Here is a 16612-nt window from a genome sequence, read left to right as displayed (position 1 = left end):
GTCCATAATGCATATCATTATTTTAAACCCACAATGGTGTGGTAGTTTGATCTGAATGCATAGTATTAAGGGCACCCTAAATGAGAATTGAAATTAACCTCTAAGAATAAAATTAGGAATATTTGAAATATAATTTATGCATCCAGTGGCAAAATGATGTGTGCACAAGGATATTTGTTGCATTATTTGTAGTAGGAAAAGATTGGAAACAACCTAAAGATCCATTGAAGGAAGACTTAGTTAATTTATAGTACATATATGAAAAGGAATAAATATAGCAATGAACAAAAATGGGGCAGCTGTCTTTGTATTATTTTAGAATAATTTTGATGAGAAGATTAAAGCGAAGGACAGAATGGTATATGATGCTATCATCTGTGCTGGGATATGTATAGAATATCTTTAGAAAGATACTCAGGATAACGACAGGGAGCGAAGTGGGTGCCTGAACGACAAGAGAGGGAGGGAAATTTACTTTTCATTGTCTTTTTTATATGTTTAAAATTTTACACCATTTTTTCAGAGAGAAAAAAGTATGATGAAATCAGTTCACTCAGAAATAATCTCACCCAAGAAACTGCCTGGAAATGTACGAGGAGGGAGCATCAGGAATGCTCCAAATCTGAACAAGCTGGTGTGAGCATAACCTCAGGGAGAAATGACTGGAATGAGTTTACAACTACAGAACTTAAGTCAATGCTGTCTTTGGAGAACTAGATAAAATGAGCTTTTGTCACCTTAGACACACTTAAAAAACGGCACAGATAATCTATGAACACACGCATGGAAAAATGCAACGATATGGAAGGATATGGAGTATGGAGCAAGACACCTCTTCGTCTCCCCCAATCCCATTCCCATCCTGACAGACAGCTGCCTTTGTCATTTTTGTCCCTAAACACAGATATTTGCACATTCAGAAACATATCTTGTTGATCTTTTTTTTTTTTTCCAGAAAATTGATCTTTTTCGTTAGCGTTATGTCTTGAAGATTTCTCCAGGCCAGTTTATATAGATTTACCTCATGCTCTTGACGTGTTAGTTGTTCTCTTTCTCTGTCTTTAGATCAGGGTTCCTCAGCCTGGCACTATCGACATCGTGAGCTAGATAACTCGTTGTTGGGGGCTGTCCTGCGCACTGTAGGATCTTCAGCAGGATCTCTGGACTTTACTACTAGATGTCCCTAGTGCTACCACCGCCCTCCTCTCCACCAATGTGACAACCAAAAACGTCTTCAGACGTTGCCAAATGTTACTTGGAGGGCAAAATTGCCTCTGGCTGAAAATTGAAAAAATCTATTTCTTTATTGATAAACATTTCGGTCATATCTTCTTGATGCAAATGCCGAGTATTCCTCTGTGACAAATGCTTAAAAATGGAATTTCTGGGATGAAACTTAAATTCTGATAGACTCAGCTAAGTTGTTACAATTTAGACCCTGACCTACTGTGTCTGAGATTGACTGTTGCTCACCCTTGTCAACACTGGATATTATTTTTGCCAATCTGAAAGGTACATCAGGGCATTGACTTGAATGCCAATGATGCTAGGCACTTTTTCTCATGTTTATTTATCATCACTGTTTCTTTTTCTGCCAATTTCTTGTTCACGTGCTTTAGGCAAGTTATTGAACCTTTCTGTGTTACTTTCTTCATCTGTAAAATTAGGGCAATAATATCTACCAATAGCATTGTTATGGAAAGAAATTTTTTTTTCTTTTGAGGAAGACTAGCCCTGAGCTAACACCTGTGCCCATCTTCCTGTATTTTATATATGGGATGCCTGCCACAGCATGGCTGGATAAGTGGTGTGTATGTCCATGCCGGGGATCCGAACTGGTGAACCCTGGGCTACCCAAGCGGAGCGCACAAACTTAACTGCTGCACCACCGAGCCAGTCCCTGGAAAGAAAATTTTTAATATCACTCATAGAGATCTTAGCAGAGTGCCCAGCCCAGGCCCAGGGTAAGGGCTTTATAAATGATGGTGGTGTTATAATTACCATTATTACTATTTGCTGGTAAAATAAAGGGATGAGCCACATGGCATCTTTGACAGCAGAGATTGAGGGACAGTAATCTGACAGTATGCCATCACACTGACAGGTGGCATTCCCTCTCTGGTCCCATGGGCAGGTACATCTCTCTAGTAAATCTAGGCCCATCTAGCTCAATCTCTGTGGACATTAAGATCCTCCACATAATTCCACTTTCTTGAATCCAGGGCTGACAAGGAAAGCTCTCATGATCCTCTGGGCTCCCTGTAATTAATTTTGTTGTAACTACTTAAGTAGTTATTTTAAGAGGCTATGCTATTCAGGGGATTTAAGAGTTACTGCACCTTTGCAGTTATGTTTTTCCTTTATAAATCAATCACTTTTGGTCTATGTGACTGACTTGTTTGTGCTTGGGAGCCCGAGTCACTGCTTGAGGTCCAGGTGCCCTTTCATTGTGAAATGAAGTGGAATATAAATAAGCAAGCAAGAAAATAATCAATCAAACAAAAGCTGTCTGCGCTTTAGCCAAGAAAAATGTTGGTAGCTCCTTTTCTTTGCTGGAACTTCCTGGAATTCAGCTTCTCTGATTGGTTCCTGCTGATCCACCCTGAGCAGTTTTCTTCCTGCAGGACAAGCACACAACTTATGAAAAACCTTTCTCTCTACGTTCATTTCCCCCAAACTTCCACCTACCTTATTTTGATGCATTGTGAAAAATGGACCCAATAATTCCTCAAAAGAGTCATTTGTGCCTGACGTCGAAGAGAGGTAGGTGAGATTGGAAGAGATGAACTTCAGCTGGACCAGCCTTCCCCTTGTCTGCTGAGGTTGATTTTCAGTCATACTTCTTTGTAGAAATTCAGATAAGTTATGTTTTGTTGATCCATGTAAATTATTCTTCTTCAATGTAGACATCTTTCTTTATGTATTTCAGAACTGTTCTCCGCTTGTCCCACTTTGCCATCCCTCAAGGCCATACTTGCCAACAAAGACTGTGAGTATGGTCCATTCAAATAGGGGAGAAAAATGGTTTGGCTGAATTCCCCTGAGACAGACCACAACTTCTTGTTCTGACATCCTATTGGAGCTTTCAGCATCTGCCTCTTGTCTTCGCATGCATGCCCTCTCCCAAAAATCCAAATTGCAACTCCCTAATGTTTTCTCAAACTTGTTAGTGCAAATACTGCTTTTGGAAATGTCAAACCCAAATTTGAGATCCCTTATTAAGACCTCACAGCATCCTTTTTCTGTATGAAATTCACTCCTGACTCTGCTCTATCTTTTCTTTCCTCCTTATTTCTCCATTCTTGTTTCTGCACTTGAAAAAAATCTTGTATATATGTGTGTGGAATAAAGTGGTACATGATTAATAAATAAAAGAACGCAATGTTAGAAAAATAGTTTTTCTTCTTTAATTTTACACTAAACAGAAATAACTTCTGGTGGCCTTTTTTTGATAGTGAAAATATTCAGCTCTATTTGTGTTTTTTTTTCTTTGCTGAGAAAGATTAGCCCCAAGCTAACATCTGTTGTCAATCTTCCTCTTTTTTTTTTTTTGTTTTTTTTTTTTGCTTGAGGAAGGCAAGCCCTGAGCTAACATCTATCCCAGTCTTCCTCTATTTTACATGTGGGTCACTGCCACAGCATGGCTGATGAGTGGTGTATGTCTGAGCCTGGGATCCAAACCCCCAAATCTGGGCTGCCAAAGCGAAGTGCACAGAACTCAACCACTACACGATGGGCCCAGCCCCTATTAGTTTTTAAAACCAGCTTATGAATACTTGTATATCTTCACAACCACATTGCCAATGCATATTCTCTATTCAAGAGATAACTTCCTTTTCTTTGGACTTTTTTGGCTAAGACTGTAATCACAACAATCCTTCTTGACGTTTGGGATTCAGTGAACACAGGACCTGTTCTCCAGAACCTAAACTTTGTAGGTGAAGACACTTAGCAGACCCCACAGACAGCTCGCTTTCTGCAGCTGCGAATGTGCATGCCTCCGTGTGCGTAGCTGTGTCCATAGACGCGGTACAACCCGATGATGTTATGTTATGAGGGGCACTTGGTGGGAGTCCGGGAAAGGGAGCTGGCAGGGCTATCCTGCAGCAATTGGTGAAGAAGATGAAGGCTGATCTTGGTGTTCTCGTCCTGTCCCCGTTCCATGGCTTACGTTGGTGGTGGGGGGTGAGGGGAAGGCTTGTGCAGTCACCTGTGTCCAGTGACTCATGTGTTTGCTTTCTTTTACAAAGCCTACTCCCAGCAGCTATTTGGTAGCAGACGTCAGTTATTAAAAGCTGTGTGACTTCCCTGAAGGTGACAGGTCCCAGACAAATTTTCATTTAACATATTGCTTTTAACTGGGAACTGTTTGCCTTTGAAAGTCTGTCAGCTATGGTTACTAGTTGGGGTTGGAGCACTTTTGTGATGTTCTGTACAAGTTCTGGTCTAAGAGGAAAGCTGTTTGCATAGATAGCACAAAGAATGTTAACCCGCTTGAATGATAATTATGCAAAATAAGGATTAACAGCACTCTAGGTAATTATCCAACATTTGTGTCCTGACCCTTTGTCACATAGTGCAGGAGTAAAGTGCACCAGCTCCAGGAAAGAGCAAAGTTTAATAATTGGCTATGAGGCATCTTGATAGCCATTTCCCCAGGCTCTTTCTACAGTGGGGAAGATAGCTTCTTAAATGATTAACACGGTTCATAGTTACTGTTCTTTGTCTTCAAAGAGCGTGAGGCATTTTGTTGACTATGTGCAAATGTGTGTTTGTGTGAGCAAATTAAGTCAAACATTAACAAATAACGTAGAAGCTTCCTTGTTCTCTTTTCTTGCACTTAGTCTGTTTTCTCATTTATTTCTAGGGGAAATTACTGAAGCGGGATCATCATGGTACACATATGTGGGTGCCCAGCCCCCGTAGGTGAGATGTAGCGTGTGCTACAGACATAAATGCTGGTCATGGATAAATACATGTCTGCCCCTCTACCTCGTAGTTTCTGAGTTTGCTTGCCAGCTCTCAGAGCGGAGAACTGAAAGAAATCCAGAAAGACAAAATTGTTTGTATTTGGATGACAGGGCAGGACTAGACAAGGAGAGAAAATAGGTGGGATCTTGAGAGAAGGACGCCAAAACTGAGTGCTTTGGGAATTTGCGGGTAGTTTTGAGAGGTGGGGAGAGATGAGGAGTTCAGCCACGCTCTGTGTGGAGGGCACTGGGGAGACGGAAGGGTGAAGATGCTTAGGATGCTTTTCTTTGGCTTCTGTAATTCACTTCCCACTTTGAACTTGGCTAAGAGGTTGCAGCGATGATTCATGTTGCTATTTTTTTTCCTGGATATCTGTGATCTGTACTGAGATGGCCCATAGGCAATGCAGCTTTACAAAGAACACACACACCTGTCTGTCTACCACTCGAGCTAAACCTACATTAATTTTAAGTTGCAAAGGTAGATCACGGTAAGGGAGAAATGTAGACAGTTCGGAACTGGACAAAATAAAAAACAAACATCCACTATGAATCTTATCACCTTAATAGAACCACTTTTACACGAGGTGGCCACACTCACAGATTTCTTCCGAGCATAGATTAATATATAGTTAATATTTGCAAAATGAAGCTATGTTCTATATACTTTTGTGCCATTCGCTTTTTTCACTTGTCAATACTGCCTGCTATCTCTCTGGTCTACGCATATCTTTTTTTTTTTTTTGTGAGGAAAATTGACTGAGCTAACATCTGTGCCAAGCTTCCTCTATTTTATGTGGGGTGCCACTGCAGCATGGCCTGATGAGTGGTGCTAGGTCCGTGCCCGGGATCTGAACCTGTGAAACCTGGGCCGCAGAAGTGGAGCCCGTGAATTTAACCACTACGCCACTGGACTGGCCCCTGTCTGGTCTCTGTGTATCTTTTAGAAATTGTTGCAAAGTTTTCCATCTTATAGATTTACCATACATTTTTTGACTTTGTTGCCATTAATGGGCATTTAGGTTGTGTCCAAGTTTTTGGTATTGTAAAAAGGTCTGCAATGAGCATCCTTGAACATATGGACATATAGGTTCTACCAGAGACTATCCTTACAAAAAGAAAAAAGACTTGACTACTTGTTTTATTGAGTGGTGGTTTGCCACCAAAGCACCACAACAGTCTCATAAATGTGGCCCAGAGGTCACTGTGGCGTTGAAAAGAATCCCCCCAAATCTGCATCATGTGGCTCTAAGTTATCTTAGTAATTCCCTCTTCCGTTATTATTGGAATTTGAATGCAGAGAATTAAACAATGTGTATGAAATGATAACATGATTCTCTGTTCTATAATCTGTTTCCTTCTTAATGTATTTTTTCTCCTATTGGCCGGAAAAAGGACACTGCTGCTAGTGTATCTTTTCATGTAGTAGGACAACACGCTTTCCTCCACTAGTAAAATGTAGAAAAGAGCAATGGTCCTGGAAAACTCATTTTTTTTTAATACATAGCCCACGTTGCTTGTTAAACTTTTCCTTATGCCTAAATTCAGCACTGCTACAAAAGGATTTACTTTCAACCCTATTACCTTGATTTTAAGAAGAAATGATACAATCTCTCTGTAATTGCTGGCAATGCAGCCAAATAATACCTCATGTTTATTGATCTCTTTATGCTTTAAACAAACCCTTAGACAGCTGTAAGTAATTAATAATTACTATGTAATTAGTCTATACTCTAAAAGGTCAACTAATATGACATTCAGAATAGATCAATTGATGGCTTTTGTTTATATTAAAAAGCAGTAATATAAATTCTAAAAAGAAGAAGCTCCAAGATTTGTATCTAGTTAGTCTACGAGATTCAAACACATGGACCTTTTCTTAGCGTTTGTTAATATCTAGAGTAGTGTTTCTCAGGTGTGGTCCATTGGCCTGCTGCCTGGGAATCACTTTAGAGTCTAGCTAAAATGCAGATTCCTGGGCTCTGCTCTAAGTTTGAGTGATCAAAATTCCTGCAACAGTGCTCCCAGGATTCTGTATATTCTGTGAGAGATGAAGACAGACTTCATTCTGCTCGACTTTTCTAGAGATTGTGGACCCATCTATAACTGTTTTGGGATTTCCGTTGTGCTTGATATGTGTTGTGCATCGAATGGGTAGGGCAGGCAGAATAATACACCCTCCCAAAGACGTCAATTTATTAATCCTCAGAATCTAGGAATAAGTTACCTTGTATGGTAAAAGGGACTTTGCAGATGTGATTACCTTAAGGATATTGAGATGGAAAGATTATCTTGGAGTGTCCAGTTTGGCCCAATGTAATCACATTATAAGAGGGAAGGCCAGAGTCAGAGAAGATGTGATAACAGACGCAGACGTCAGAGTGAGCTGATTGCTGGAAATGAGCCCTGAGACAGGAGCGCAGACAGCCTCTAGAAGCTGGAAAAGACAAGGAAACATTCCATCCTGGAGCCTCCAAAGAGCACATGACTGTGCTGATATCTTGACCTTCTCCCAGTGAAAACATCCCAGACTTTGGGCCTCCAGGACTGTAAGACAATCAATGTGTATTTTAAGCCACTGAGTGTGTGGTAGTTTGTTGGAGCAGCAATAAGAAACTAATACAGTGGCTGGAGTTTCGATCACTCTCTGGAGGACTTTATCCTCCCGCAACCGTGAACCGGACAGGACTTTGAAGCAGGGGAGTGGTGTGTGCAGAACTGAGCTCCTAAAGTCCCTCTGATGAGGAAATAACAAAGGCAAAGAGTTTGAACAAGCAGTTCACAGGGGTGGGGCGTATTTACAAACGCCCAGGAAACTTCGCCAATAACTCGGAGAACGTGAAACTCCTAGGAGAGGATGAAGAGACTCCCGTGAAGGGAACTCTCTGCTATTCATGTTTAAACATGAAGTATTAATCACAGTCTGCTGGGAGAGGTGGACGCCTCAATAGAAAATTATGGTTTAACAACAGTTACTTTTGTGGAGCATTTATCATGGAACTTTCTGAGCGCTTTTCATAAATTAGTTCATATAATTCCATGAAACAATTTCATGAAGTAGATTCTGTTTTACCTCCATCTTACAGATAAAGACAATGAGACACATAGGGGCATTAGGTGACTTACCATTTAACTAGCGGTTGGCAGAGCTGGCATTTGAATTTAGGCAGCTTGGTCCCTGAGCTGGAGCTCGTAAACACAGCCCTGTGCTGCCACCACGCGGTTCCAAGTGCAAAGTGCAATAATAGAAGTGTACTCTGACCAGCCTGGGGAGGTCAGAAAAGGCTCCCTAGAAGATGTGAACTTGAGCAGAAATTAGGAAGGTGAGGCTGGAAGACATTTAAGCAGAGGGTGCAGCATGCACCAAGGCAGGAAGGCTACAGTCATGGCTCCATGCCTGGGGAACAAGACGATCTTGGTGAGTCAGGAGGAAAGTGGAACTTGTCAGGAGATTAAGTGGAGAGGTTGCAGAGGACCAGGTTATGGGAGACCTCCTAGGCTCAGCGAGGGGTTTGGAATTTATCCTGGGGCTGATGGGAAACCACAGAAGTCACATAGCAAGATTAGCATTTGACATAAATTCTCTTGTTGTTAGGAGAAAAATGGATGTGGGAGACAAGACCAGGGGCAGGAGGCCAATGAGGAACAACCAGAAAGGAGACGATGAGTTGCTGAAATGCCAGGATGTTAGTGGTGCAGATGGATGGGGAGGAGAGCATGTATTCAAGAAGCATTTAGTAGGCAAGGAGGTCAGGACTTGGTGAGTGGATGTGAAGTAGTGGGAGAAGACTAGCGACGGCTGATGACTGGGTTTGTAGTCTGAATGATGACATCGATCATCTGAAATGGAGAGAAAGCAGGGGAAGCAGGTTCAGGGACACCAAGAAAAAGACATTGTTATAATTGTTCATTGTCTTTGAAGCTTGATAGTGGTGACGCTCAATCAGGGGAGGTTTTGGCCCCAGGAGACATTTGAAAATGTCAAGACATCTTTTCTCCTCACAGCTGGTGGTGGTGGGTGCTAGTGGTTGCTGCTAAACATCCTACAGTGCCCAGAACAGCCCCCACAACAAAGAATTATGAGCCTCCCAAGTGTCAATAGTGCTGGCCTCAGCATGCACCGAGCTCAATGGTGCTGGTGCTCAGCTTTATGGCTACTGCGCGGAATGCTGGTGCAGGTTGCTGCCTGGCTCCGTCACGCTGAGCTCACCCCCTCTATGCTCAGGGAGCCAGAGCAGAAGGAGGCACTTGCCATCTACATGCCTTCTTGTAGAAACAAGGCCCTGTGTTCTATACAGATTCCCAGGGCATCCCACATGGGCCCCTGGCCCACGATTGGGCTGTCTTCATCCAGTGTTCCCATATGGGGGGTTTATAAGCCTCTGTGGGCTCAGAACTGCATTCTGAGGCCCAGACAACTAGATTACTGCTTTATTTTCAGGGAAGCCACTGGGTAACATTGGCGACTAATGGGAAGGTTCTCCCTCAAGTGGGTATTAGTTTGCTCTGAGGGTATGTTCAAGGCTTCCCTCTTTTCCTATCCAGGACCTCCCTTTTGGAGCAGAGACTGGGACCTCTAGGCTATGAGAGCTGCAGCTCTATCTACTAGTTGTCCAACAGGGTGGTCCTGTGGTCAAGATAGGTTGTAGAGGGTCAGGGGACAATTTAAATCCAGCTGGCCATAACGTATTTCTACAGTTATTTTCAGTTAAAAGGATGCCTGAAAATAGGAAACAATTTTACATTTGAGAGGAGAAAGGATCTCTCAGCAGTGCAGATTTAGTGTGTACCGATTAGAAGGCAGGTGTATTGGACTCTGTTCACATGTCTCCCCAGATTCCCCTGGCCCCCTGCCCGCCAACCTTGCCTGCTAGCTCAATGGAGTCCCAGCCTCCAGCCATTGTCCCATCTCCTATCAATAGCCAGTCATCCACTGGGCCTCCATTGGCCCTATGGAAGAAGCCAGGAAGACCAGTGCCTGGGTCCTCTCTGACTGGATCCACTGAGGAATGAGTTTTATGGCCGCTTGCCTGAGAGGTGGATGAGAGGAGCGAGGAGAGCAAAGGATAACCCCATGGCATGGACTTAGGACCATCCAGAGTTAGGAGACCAGAGGTCTCTCTTTGCCTTAATTAAGGCTAAATGAGGTCCTTAGGGTGGGCCCTAATCCAGTCCGACTGTTGTCTTTCTAAGAAGAGACTAGGACACAGACACACAGAGAGAAGACCATGTGAAGACACCGGATGAAGACGGCCATCTACAGGCCACAGAGAGAGGGCTCGGCAGACATCAACCATGCCGGCACCTTGATCTTGGACTTCCAGCCTCCAGAACTGTGAGACAATAGATTTGTGTTGTTTAAGCCACCCAGTGTGTGGTACTTTTTGGTGGCAGTGCTGGCAGACTAATACAGGCATCTTGGTGAAATGATAACACACAGTGATGGCTAGTGAATCCCGTCAATTCATAGTTTCTCCACTAGACTCCAAGTCATTTAATGCCTAAGATTTCATTCTGTTGACAAGGTGGCTCAGGGAAGTTTACTGCCGTAAAACCTTTTCGTGGTAGTAGGAGCACCTCATCTGGAGTTTGCAAGGGGGGGGCGGATTTAAGCAAGGGCCGACAAACCATGCGTGTGGGCCAAATCTGACCTGCCACCTGTTTTTGTTCAGCCCAAGAGCTAAGACTTGTGGTTACATTTTTAAATGGTTGGAAAAGAATCAAGGGAAAAACAAGATTTCATGACATATGAAAATTATATGAAATTCAAGTTCAGTGTCATGGAGTGTTATTGGAACATAGTCATGTCCGTTCATTTACTCATCCTCCATGGACTCTTATATGCTACAAGGGCAGAGCTGCCTAGTCATGACAAAGACCACATAACCTGAAAAGTCTAAAATAGTTACTATCTGGCTCTTCACAGAAAAAGTTTGCTGATCTCTGATTTGAGCATCAGCATAAGCCGGGGACCGAAAGATGGGTTTCTCTGGGAGGGCTGTTTTCTTCCACAGATCACACGGCTTCAGGAGAGAGGCAGGAGTGGGGCCTCGAGAAAGATGAGGCTGGAGGGGTATGCAGGGGCCAGGCCACCCAGGCAATGGGTCTTGTTAAGAATTTTTTCTCAGTGATGGGAAGCCATGACTGTGCGTTAAATGTTATTCTTCCAGCCAACTTGGCCAGGTGCATAAAAATCACTTGTTGGATTGATCTAGGGGGAGAAAATCCTTTTTACAAGTGACTTTGGACTGATTCTTGACAAAAGATGAATTATTCTTCACCGTTTGTATTGTGAATTGCCAGAAAATGGACTGCAGTTCCCAGAATAATGCTGCAAACCCACAGTGGTGAGTGGGTGGCTGAGTGGAGGGTGGGGGAAGGACCCCCAAAAGCTCACTGTGCTGTTTGGGTGAAAGTAACCTGTTTCCGCTAACTGATAACACTGGGGCTACTGTTGGGAACAATTTTCTTAAGAACCATTCCTTTTTTATGTATGTGAGAGAATCTGAAGGACAAAGAGAAAACTACCTTATAGGAATTCATAGATGCTTCATGCATTGACAGTTTGCACGGACTGTGGTACATTACTTTCTTTTCTTGGGGCAAATGTTTAAGACAAGAGTTTGCAACTTTTGGGTACCAGTTTTAGATAGAAAAATCACAAGTTAAAGTCTAGATGGCTGATGCACTAGGAGATGGAGATTCTTTAAAGATAAAGACATTCTTCTTGGGTGCCAAAGATATCTATGAAATGAAAGACAAAACAAGACAGCGTGGGAAAAGCACAGCTAGCTCACATTTGCTAGAAATAAGCTTTGTGGTTTTAGAATGCTACTTGACTCAGTTTCTCCAGTGGTTTTGAAAAATGACAATATTTGCTTATACTGGGGGTGGCGTGGGAGCCATTGTTTAAATGTTTTGTAATAATAGATCAAGGGTAAGTAAGTGGAACAAAATGCAGATTGTTGGGCCAGTGTTGATACATTATTCTTATATGTCAAGAAATATGAGGGGCCGGCCCTGTGGCATAGTGGTTAAGTTTGCATGCTCCATTTTGGGGCCCCAGGGTTTGCTGGTTTGGATCCTAGGTATGGACCTACACATCACTCATCAAGCCATGCTGTGGCAGCGTCTCACATAGAAGAACTAGAAGGAGTTAGAACCAGGACGTACAACTATGTACTGGGGCTTTGGGGAGTAAAAAATAAGAGAGGAAGATTGCAACAGATGTTAGCTCAGGGCCAATCTTCCTCACCAAAAAGCATACCTTTAAAAAGAATAATAATAAAAAAACATGGTAAGGAGTGTTTACTTTAATCCACCCGACCTGAGAAAAAAAAGGAGAAATATGAAAAGTTTTCTTCCCCCTCCCATTTCTCCCTCTAGCTACAATATGCTAATTTTTATTTTCTTCAGATACGATAGGGAAAGGCTCGCAAGTCCTTTCATATGAAATGGGGAAATGGAAAGGAGTGCTATGGAGTCTCATTGGTTTATTATCCTCTAATGAATTCCTTTCACCATGGTCAACTCTCTTCACAGTTTTTCTTCTCAGCTATTTCTGTTTAATAAGGAAGAGGATGAAGAGATGAAATGAACTATCCTGCCGTTGACCAAGGCTCAGGCAGCCCACACCTCCACATTCTTCATAAAGGGAGTGTTCTTTCTTCTGTGGCTGGTTTGGATGGCCAGGCTTTGACACCTGGGTCCCAAGGCAGAGATGAGAGAGTAGCTTGATGTGACAGCCTGCTTAGACATAAAATTTCCCCTGCCTTTAACTTTCCCTGGCTCAATTCCGGGGGCGGTCTGTCTGATACCAGACTTTCAAAAGAAAGATCTGGAATCCTAAGATGCAGAATAGTTCAACTTTGTGACGCTCATATTCTGCTAACGTTCATGAGAAGAATCACTCTTGCTGACTACTGTTGACGTTTTTGATTTGTTCATGATTTAAAACAGTATTGAAAGGGAATTGCTTGGAAATTGTTTCTGTGTGTTTTCTTGTTTGTCAATAACAGTATGCTCTAGGCTCATTTATTAATTTGGAAATTCTTTAGACTCTGGAAGCAATCTTAAGGCGCCTGGAAAAGCCATGTGAGAAATATGTCCTGAAGGAGTGTGTACACAGGTTCTGAGGTTTCAGGGGCCAAACCAGAGGTATGGGTTTGCATCCCTACCTAATCTGCGAGTTCTATAAGCTTGTCTCTGCTGCTTTATCTTTAAACGAAAACGTGTCTCGCATCACCACGTGGAAGTTAATCACGTTTAGCACCTGTATGAAGTTTCCTGTTGCCAGTGCATCAAATAACCACGAACTTGGTGGCCCCAAACAACACACATCTGTTCTCTCACAGTCCTGGAGAACAGAAGTCTGACATCAGTCTCATTGGGTCCAAGTCAAGGTGTTGGCAGCGTTATTTTCTTCTGGAGGCTCTGAGCAAGGAATCTGCTTCCTTGCCTTTTCTAGTTTCTGGAGGCCTCGTGCATTCTTTGACTCCTAACTCCCTCCTCACATCTCTCCAACCTCTTGCTTCCATTGTCACATCACTTTCTTTCTCTTCTGTGGTCAAAGCTCCCTCTGCCTCCCTTTTATGAGGATTCTTGTGATTACATTTAAGGCCTGCCCTGATAATCCAGGATATGCTTCCCATCTCAAAATCCTTCATCACAGCTTCAAAGTCTGTTTTGCCTTGTAAGGAACATTTGCAGCTTCCAGCGATTAGGACCTGGATATCTTTGGGGGTCATTATTCAGCCGACCACAGCATCTTTTCCTTTAATATCAGTCAAACCCGATGACTCAGGGGATCGTGTTTAGTTTGGGGGAAAACCTCGTAAGATCTGAAAATATTTGCAAAATATCAGGCTGACATAGTTACCCTAAAAGCAAATGTTGTAGCTTTGGGAAGTGTTATTTGGTCAAAGAAAATACTTCCTTTAGAATTCTTTAGGAATTCAACCTGCTAGCCAATAAAACATTTGTTTGCTGAAAATACATTTTATATGAATACCAGCTTTTTACTACAATTCATATTTTTATTTTTTGTATTGCTACAATTGGCACTGTCACGATGACTTCCGCCAATTTTCTCCCAGCCTTGTATGATGGATGTTTTCCTTAGAGTTTCCTCATTTCTGGAACTTCCTGTCTCCTCTGATCATGAGTTTTGACCTTTGGGCTGTGTTGAAGTTCTGTTTTGCCCACATGAGCTTGTGTAGGGAACGTGCTTCAGCTGAGGAAGAAGATTACTGGATTTTGGAGGAGTATTTAATTTCTTCCACGTCAGAAACAGAGAATGTCCTGAAAAACATGGTCAAATGCTTGATGGAGGTAGAGACATGTTTTAAAATGGGTAAATGTAGTTGTCTTCAGCATTGGTCTGAATATCAGGACATCTGGTTGTACTCTAACCTGCTGACTAATCCAGCTGACTAATTCTGGGCTGGCCACTTACCTTCTTTAGCCATTGGTTCGTCACTATAAAGCAAAGGACTTTCCTAGGTTATCTGTAGACCTGCGTGAGGACTTCTGGGTCGTTACTGAGGTCCTCCTCTCGGTACTTTTCCTCTTGAGATTCCCAGAGGAACAAGAATAACACTCAATGTGCAAAGCAAACAAAACAAGAAAACAAACAGAAGACGAGAGAGAGAGGGTTTGAAAGCTACAGGAAGTCATATTTATTTGCTCTTTGGCCTGTATGATGAAAGGGCAAGTTATAGTGTATGGAAAAAATTTGTACTTCTCAGTGGCCTAGTCAAGCCCTGTAAACCACACAGCCCACCCCATTGGCCGAACACCAAGTCCTCTTTTACTAACCACATACCATAATATGCGTATGTATGGTGTGAGCCATAGGCTTTGTTCCTTATGCTTAAACTCAGACAATCTGCTCAGGGGGATTTACCAGGTCTACCATCTTTTCCAAGTTTTCTGACAGCATTGGGGATGTGTCCAGCTACAGTGCATTCTTATGGTCAACCTTCTTTCCTTCCTTTACTCTGTCATCAAACCCAACTTTCTGTTCATTTTTTAAAATTAAGACTTTTTTTTAGAGTGGTTTTTGATTTACAGCAAAATCGAGGGGGAAGATGCAGAAGTTTCCCATAGACTCCCTGCCCCCACACGTGCACAGCCTCCCCACCATCAACGTCCTGTAGAGGAGTGCTACATTTGTTACAACTGACAAACATACATTGACACATCATTATAACCCAAAGTCCATAGTTTATACTAGGGTTCTTTCTTGGTGTTGTACATTCTATGGGGTTGGACAAGCATATAATGAAATTTATCCATTGTTATGATATCATACAGAGTATTTTCACTACCTTACAAATCCTCTGTGCTCTGCCTTTCATCTCTCCCCAAACCCCAACTCCTGGCAACCACTAATCTTTTTACTGTCTCCGGTAGTTTTGCCTTTTCCAGAATGTCATATCGTTGGAATCACACAGTATGTAGCCTTTTCAGATTGGCTTCTTTTGCTTAGTAATATGCATCTAAAGTTCCTTCACGTCTTTTCCATGGCTTGATTGCTCATTTCTTTTTAGTGCTGAATAATATTCCATTGTTGAATGTACCACAGTTTATTTATCATTCACCTACCAAAGGACATTTTGGTTGCTTCCAAGTTTTGGCAATTATGAATGATGCTGTTATAAATATCCATGTGTAGGTTTCATGTGGACATAAATTTTCAACTCTTTTGGATAAATACCAAGGAGCACAATTGCTAGATTGTATGGTAAGAGTGCCTTTGGTTTTGTAAAAAACAGCAAACTGTCTTCCAAATTGGCTGTACCATTTTGCAACCCCACCAGCAATGTATGAGAGCATTTGGTGCTGTCAGTATTCTGGATTTTGGCCCTTCTAATAGGTATGGAGTGGTATCTCAATGTTGGTTTAATTTGCATTTCCCTGATGACGTATGATGTGGAGCATCTTTTCATATGCTTATTTGCCATCTATATATCTTCTTTGGTGAGGTGTCTGTTAAGGTCTTGGGCCCGTTTTTCAATTGTGTTTTTTTTTTCTTATTGTTGAGTTTTAAGAGTTTATTTTGTATATTTTGGATAACAATCCTTTATCCTATGTATTTTTTGCAAATATTTTCTCCCTGTCCGTGGCCTATCTCCTCATTCTCTTGACATTGTCTTTCACGGAACAGAAGCTTTTAATTCTAATGAATTCCAGTTTATCAATAATTTCTTTCATGGTTTGTGCCTTTGGTGTAACAGCTAAAAAATCATTGCCATACCCAGGGTCATCTAGATTTTCTCCAATGTTGTCTTCTAGAAGTTTTATAGTTTTGCATTTTAGTTTCTGTTGATTTTTTTAATGTAAAGCACGTTAGCTTTCTTATTTGTGTTCTTGTCTTTGTGTATGGTGAGCTTACCCACTTATTATAACATTTTGCTTATGAAAACAGTTCTCTCTCTGAGGATATTTCTGGCAGCAGGTGTTAAGAGAGTGGCATACTTATTCTCTGCATACTTACTGCTCTTATAATATTCATGGAGGGAAGGGTAGGGTATTGTCCAGGGTAGGAAAATCTTGCGCTCAAATATGAATGTAATCTTGCTTTGGAAGCCTTGCTTTTCTTCTGAACCAAATAGCACAAAATAAATCGACAGTTTATAACA

The 16612-nt window shown here is 42.0% G+C and overlaps 1 protein-coding gene across 4 annotated transcripts in view; it reads left to right on the top strand.

The window, feature by feature from the left end:
- The first annotated feature begins 2604 nt into the window (after positions 1-2604).
- The window catches only part of CCL20 (C-C motif chemokine ligand 20), a 43779-nt gene continuing 29771 nt past the window's right edge, over positions 2605-16612 (top strand). For 2 of the 4 annotated variants that reach the window (XM_070489553.1, XM_070489552.1), the window contains exons 1-3: positions 2606-2763; positions 2930-2989; positions 4868-4926. In XM_070489553.1, coding sequence (XP_070345654.1) covers positions 4893-4926 — 34 coding nt within the window. In that variant the 5' untranslated portion in view covers positions 2606-2763; positions 2930-2989; positions 4868-4892. Of the gene's footprint in view, positions 2764-2929; positions 2990-4867; positions 4927-16612 lie in introns of all 4 variants that reach the window. The other 2 variants (XM_070489550.1, XM_070489549.1) reach the window with 1 other exon arrangement.

The sequence above is a fragment of the Equus asinus genome, chromosome 19 (assembly GCF_041296235.1).
Source record: "Equus asinus isolate D_3611 breed Donkey chromosome 19, EquAss-T2T_v2, whole genome shotgun sequence".
NCBI lineage: Eukaryota > Metazoa > Chordata > Mammalia > Perissodactyla > Equidae > Equus > Equus asinus.
This window is presented reverse-complemented; position numbering and strand designations above follow the sequence as displayed.